Genomic DNA, 6,272 nt, shown 5'->3' on the forward strand with positions numbered 1-6,272 from the left:
CCCAATCCTCCCAGGGAGCAGGCCTAAGCCAGCAGGTGGTCATCCCCCAAGGGGTCCCAGACTGTGAGAGGGCACAGGCCGAGCTGAGGGACCCCAGCCCCCCCGAGTGCACAAATTTTTGTGCACGGACCTCTAGTCCTATATAATAAAAGGCTAATACGCAAATTATCCAGTCAGGAGTTTGACTGCTTGCTATGATGTGCTCTGACCACCAGGGGTGGCGCAGAATGAAGGAAGGCCCCAGCCGGCAGCTGGCAGCAGGGGGAAGGCAGGCTCCAATCAGCCCTGATCACCGGCCAGGCCTAGGGACCCAACCTGTGCACAGATTTCATGCATTGAGCCTCTAGTACCAATATAACAGCAGTAAAGAGTAAAGCCAAAATCTACCTCTAGGTGTTTCGTAGCTTCTTCATTTCGAGACATGAGTAGCAGTTTAGTGCGCAGGCTTCGAAAATGCATATCACCCAGCAGGGATGCACGCTTCACAGGGGCTTCTGAGGTTGACTGGGAATAAACCAACAAAGTCATTAAAATTGACTCTGAGGCCCTAGCTGGTTTGGCTCAGTGGACAGAGTGTCAGTCTACGGACTAAAGGGTCCTGGGTTCAATTATGGTCAAGGGCACATGCCTGGGTTGTGGGCTTGATCCCCAGTAGGGGACATGCAGGAGGCAGCCAATAGATGATTCTCTCTCATCATTGATGTTTCTATCTCTCTCTCCCTCTCCCTTCCTCTCTGAAATCATTAAAAATATATTTTTTTTAAAAACTGACTTCGGCCGAAACCGGTTTGGCTCAGTGGATAGAGCGTCGGCTTGCGAACTGAAAGGTCCCGGGTTCGATTCCAGTCAAGGGCATGTACCTGGGTTGCGGGCACATCCCCAGTGGGAGATGTGCAGGAGGCAGCTGATCGATGCTTCTCTCTCATCGATGTTTCTAACTCTCTATCTCTCTCCCTTCCTCTCTGTAAAAAATCAATATATTTAAAAAAAAAAAAAAACTGACTTTGAATTCATACTCGGAGAGAGCCAGCAACTGGGAATCAGGATGTCTGGTCTCTGGACAAGGGTGGGAGTTAAAAAATAAAGCTAGGGAAGAGGAAAATCATTGTCAGCCTCACAGGGTGTACTCTCTGGGTGCCTAAGGGGAGAGATTTTAGCCAGCAGACACAGGTGAGAACTGTACAGTCTATTTTTTAGAGTTTAAATATACAAGAGAGGGTCCAGCCCAGACTGCAATATAAGGACCAGGTTTTAAAAAAAAATTTCGCCCTACCCAGTTTGGTTCAGTGGATAAAGCGTCGGCCTGTGGACCCAAGGGTTCCAGGTTAGATTGAGGTCAAGGGCACGTACCTCAGTTGCAGGCTCCTCCCCGGTTCAGGCCCTGGTCGGGGACGTGCAGGAGGCAACCAATCAATGTGTTTCTCTCACATTGATGTTTCTCTTTGTCTTTCCCTCTTTCTCCTGCTCTAAAAATCAATGGAAAAATATCCTCTGGTGAGGATTAAAAAAAAATTTTTAATTCAAGGTCTGACATAAGGAAGACTAAGGAAAGGTAGGGCTACCTGGGCACACAGAGGTCAGGAGCAATAAAGTCCTCTCTGACAAATAAATATAAGCACATTTTAGCTCCTCCATTTCTACAAAGAAGTTAAAACGGGAGAAGGAAAAATTGCTGAAAGGTTTTACATGAATAAACTCACCAGGATGAAAAGCTCACTATTTGTAATGTTGAGAAAGATGCAGTTCGCTCCCAACGCTTTCTTAAACTCTTTATGAACATTTTCATTGGAACAGCTGCAGAGAAAGAGAAGTGTTCAGAGGGCAGAGTGTAGAGTGCAGGCAAAGGTTCAGGAGAGCCCTGGTTGGTGGTTCAATGGTTAGAGAGCACCAAAGCATCAGGGGTTTAATTCCCGGTCAAGGGCATATACCTAGGTTGCAGGTTCATCCCCAGCCCCATTCGGGGCATGAGCAGGAGGCAACTAATCGATGTGTCTTGTTTTTATATTTCTTTCTTTCTTTCTTTCTCTCTCTCTCCCCCCGCCCCACACCAACCCTCCCTTCACTCTCTCTAAAAAAAAAAAAAATCAATGGAAAAAATATCCTCAGGTAAGGATTAAAAAAAGGGGGCGGGGTGCGCGTTTTAAGGGATGAAGAAAAACAAGAACTGGGAGCAAGAAGGGCTCTAGAGGGCCAAGGGAACAATAGACAAGACTGAAACTGGGAGAAATAGGGCAGAAATGAGGGCTGTAAAGAGAGCCTGGGCCCACCACTACTCCCTACATCCCTAACACTTACGCTTCTCTCAGATCCTCAGGAACAGCCATGGTAACCTTGAAGAAGCTGCCTTTGGTTGCAAGAGGATTGGGATTAACTGGCCGAAGCCGTTCCAGGGTGACAATCTCATTGTAAGTGGCATCACAGGCAGCATACTCAATGACATAGAACTGACCAAAGGAAAGAAAGGAGAAGTTGTTGGATGACCTGAGTTTCTACCTCCCACCCTTCAATAACTAAAATATTTGTTTCAGCAGTTCTCCAAGGGCCTTCACAATCACTCACATCTCCCTTCATCATCCGCACCCGGGCCAGCCACCAGCCACAAGGCTCTTGCTCATTGGCTCGAGAATAAACCTGAAGGGAAGATAAAAATAAAAAAGATACTGAAGACCATCCACAAACATCAAGAATGGAATAAGCATTAAAATACTTGGGAGGTATCCTTAAACCAAGATAAAAGAAACTGGAGGAAGGAGCTGCTAATTAGAAACCAGAGAGCATTAGAATTTACATGCTGCTATAATAAATGAAAGGTAAGTAATCCTCTGAAACTAGGAAACTCCCTGAGAGTTTGGTTGATCACAACAGAAATGGGCAGGGAAGTGCTGCACTTCACTTGTCCATAGACTACCTGGCTGGATGTAGTAGCTTAGCTTGGGGAGGAAGGAGAGTAAACCAACCAGGAAGGAGCCTAGGATACTGATATCAGGGTAAGGGTGATGCAGTGAGAAAAATGAAATTTAGAAAGGGTGGACTCCATGGACCTTACCTCCACCTCATCCCCTTCTGTGATCTCCTTATTATAGTCAGCTGGAGGTGGTAGCCGCACATCCCCAAAAGGAATTTGTCTCTCACTCTGCCAGCTGCAAATGAAACGGTGATATGAAAGCTATTCAGGCTAATGTGGTTGCCCATTTCTTCAGGATTAGGTTATTGCCTCAAATTGCTGGGCAATTTCTACCTTCCCTGGTAATGAGAGGCTAAACCCCATTCTTACCATAATGGTATCTTCCATCTCTTGCTACCATCTAAATACTGGGTCAAATGCTCCCCTGCCCTCACTAAATTTTAGCCCTTTCCTCTCCTCCGATCCATATAAAGTTGCCCACCCAAACCCTTGGCTATCCCCTACCTATTTGCCTCATGGGATTCAGCCACGCCCTCTTCAGGAGAGCCCTGGTTAGTGGTTCTCCTTCTAGAACCTAATATGCTAGATTCTCTATTCCCGAGGTCTTACTTGTTTTCAAAGAAGATGGTGACAGAGTCTTCATGGACATCCTTCACAAAGCCCTAGAATAAATTTTAAAACAAAGTAAAAAAAAAGAAAATAACAATTTACCACCATCTTAGCCATTAAGGGAACAGAGACATTGAGAGGACCTTAAAAATACAGTTTTAGATGGGGACGCAAGCAATCTAAAGACAGGGCCAGAAAAAAGCTGTACTGGAGAAAGTATATGAATATTGAGGTAGAGATAAAGGAGTGATATCAGCATGAAAAGAGATGTGGCAAAATCCACAAATAAGATGAGACAGAAAGTAGAGGGGGGCAAATCACTTGTATCAAAACAGCCTGGAAGCCCTAGCTGGTTTAGCTCAGTGGATAGAGCATCAGCAGTTCTATTCTGATAGATAAAGGGCTTCGTTGCAGGCTCCTCCCCGACCGGGGCCCTGGATGGGTCGCGTGTGGGAGGCAACCAATTGATGTGTTTCTCTCACATAGAAGTTTCTCTCTGTCTTTCCCTTTCTCTTCCACTCTGCCTAAAAATCAACAGAAAAACATCCTCAGGTGAGGATTAACAAAAACAACAACAAACAAAAACCAGCCTGGAAACTGGTGGTCTACTATGGCTCCCATAGGGGACTTCCTATCTGTCTGATTTCTGTTGTGCTGAGTAGCTTGCCAGAATTCAATTAAAATACCAACAACATTCAGCAAGGCTAAGAATATCCCATGAGACAGCGTGAGGCTGTCCTGGAACACCTAGAGGACATCAGGATCTGCCAAGAAGAGAGAAGGGTCTAGCTCCCCCATAGAGCAAGAGACCTGAGCACACTTGGTGCCTTGATGCCCAGGTCTTAAGAGAATAAACAGAACATTGGAAAAATTAAAAATGATAAACACAATTTACAGAAGAAAAAATTAGAACTTAAGAGGTGTGAGATTTCTGAATGCTAGACTGTAATACTGCTAAGCATTTGAAAAGAATAATAAAATTTGTAGAAGACCCCAATCTTAAGATCATGATAAGGGAGAAGAACAGGGATGAGTAATAGCTGGTCTACCTCCTACTTTCTATGTCCTCACTGAAGATGCCAAAGCTATGTGTCCTATGCTCCCAATTTCTGTACCTTCTCTTCCTATTTTCACATACTCAAAATTAAGGACAGTTAATTTTTATAGTCCAATTCCATTAATTTTTAATTTTATGACTAAACTTTTGGTTTCATGTCTAAGAAATCTTTGTCTAATCTAAGACCACAAAGGTATGTTTAGGTCTTCTAGAAGTTTTATAGTTTTTATTTTACATTTAAGTCTATCGTCTATTTTGAGTTAAATTTTGTATATGATACAAGTTCATTAATAACAAAGTTCATTTTTTACTTAAAGATATCCAGTTGTTTAAAAGACTATCCTTTCTATAGTGAATTGCCTTTAATTTCTGTGAAAAATCAGGAAATGTGCCCTAGCCAGTGTGCTCAGTTGGTTGAGCATCATTCCATGCTCACTGGTTCGATTCCCAGTCAGGCATATGCCAGGTTGCAGGTTCGATCCCCAGTAGAGAGCGTACAGGAGGCAAATCAATGTTTCTCTCTTTGATGTTTCTCTCTCTAAACTCAATAAAAAACATTAAAAATTTTTTTAAATAAAAAAATAATCAGGAAATGCAATTAATGTATGACAGAAAGTAGATGAGTGATTGGTGGAAGACTTGTGGGAGTGATAGGAACTGTTCATTATCCTGATTGTAGAAATGGATTATTATCCTATATAATAAAAGGCTAATATGCAAATTGCCCCCATGGGCAAGAGTTTTGAGAGACCGGGAGTTAGACATGCACTGACCACCAGGGGGTGGTGTGGAACATGACGGGTATCAGCAAAGTGGCACCGGCAGTGGGCAGCAGTGAAGGCACCAATGACCCCTGACGAAAGCGGGACCGTGGCGGGATGATGGAGCAGGTGAGCAGGTGGCACCAGGCCAAAGCAGGTGTGAGTAGGGGCCCCGATCACCCTGCCAGTCACCCCACAGATCAGCCCTGATTGCCAGCCAGGCCTAGGGACTCTACCCATGCACAAATTTTGTGCACCAGGCCTCTACCTCTAGTGTGTGTGTGTATATTTGTATCTATACATATGTTAAGACCTAACAAATTGTACAATATAGATATATGTACTTCATTGTACGCCAATTACACCTCAATAAAGCAGTTAAAAAAATTAGAGGATTCAGCCTGGCTGGACTGGCTCAGTTGGTTGAATGTCCTCCTGTGCACTGAAAGACTGCCAGTTTTATTCCTGGTTGGGGCACATGCATGGGTTGCAGGTTTAACCCCTGGTCTGGGAGTATACAGAAGGCAGCTGATTGATTCTCATCCTCTCTCTCTCTCTCTCTCTCTCTCTCTCTCTCTCTCTCTTCCAATCTCTATGCATGTGTTCAGGTAAGGATTTTTAAAAAAAAATTTTAGGGGGGGTTTCAGCTTTGGTGTGACTCAGAGCATCATCCATACACTGCAAGGACCTAGGTTCAATTCCCAGTCAGGGCACATATGCAGGTTTCAGGCTGATCAATGTTTCTCTCTCACATCAATGTTTTCCTTTCTTTCTCTCTCTAAAATCAATGAAAACATCCTCGAGTGAAATATTTTTTTCTTAATTAGGGGGTTCAAAAGGCTATTCCTAAACTTTGCAGCTAGGGACAAAAGATTAGGAGAGAAAACACCAAAAACACACATTGTATCACTCCCACCTCACAGAACTAATCAATCATAAA

The 6,272-nt window shown here is 43.9% G+C and overlaps 1 protein-coding gene across 1 annotated transcript in view; it reads right to left on the reverse strand.

Annotated features, from left to right (window-relative positions):
- Positions 1 to 3,609, reverse strand: part of FXR2 (fragile X mental retardation, autosomal homolog 2) — an 11,059-nt gene extending 7,450 nt beyond the window's left edge. The window contains exons 1-6 of the mRNA XM_006761648.2: positions 3,515 to 3,609; positions 3,047 to 3,140; positions 2,560 to 2,631; positions 2,296 to 2,444; positions 1,701 to 1,794; positions 388 to 504 (exon numbers count right to left, since the gene is read on the reverse strand). Of these exons, the coding sequence (XP_006761711.1) occupies positions 388 to 504; positions 1,701 to 1,794; positions 2,296 to 2,444; positions 2,560 to 2,574 (375 nt within the window). The 5' untranslated portion in view covers positions 2,575 to 2,631; positions 3,047 to 3,140; positions 3,515 to 3,609. The remainder of the gene's footprint in view (positions 1 to 387; positions 505 to 1,700; positions 1,795 to 2,295; positions 2,445 to 2,559; positions 2,632 to 3,046; positions 3,141 to 3,514) is intronic.
- Positions 3,610 to 6,272: the final 2,663 nt, after the last annotated feature.

This window comes from Myotis davidii, unplaced genomic scaffold (genome assembly GCF_000327345.1).
Source record: "Myotis davidii unplaced genomic scaffold, ASM32734v1 scaffold37, whole genome shotgun sequence".
Lineage (NCBI taxonomy): Eukaryota > Metazoa > Chordata > Mammalia > Chiroptera > Vespertilionidae > Myotis > Myotis davidii.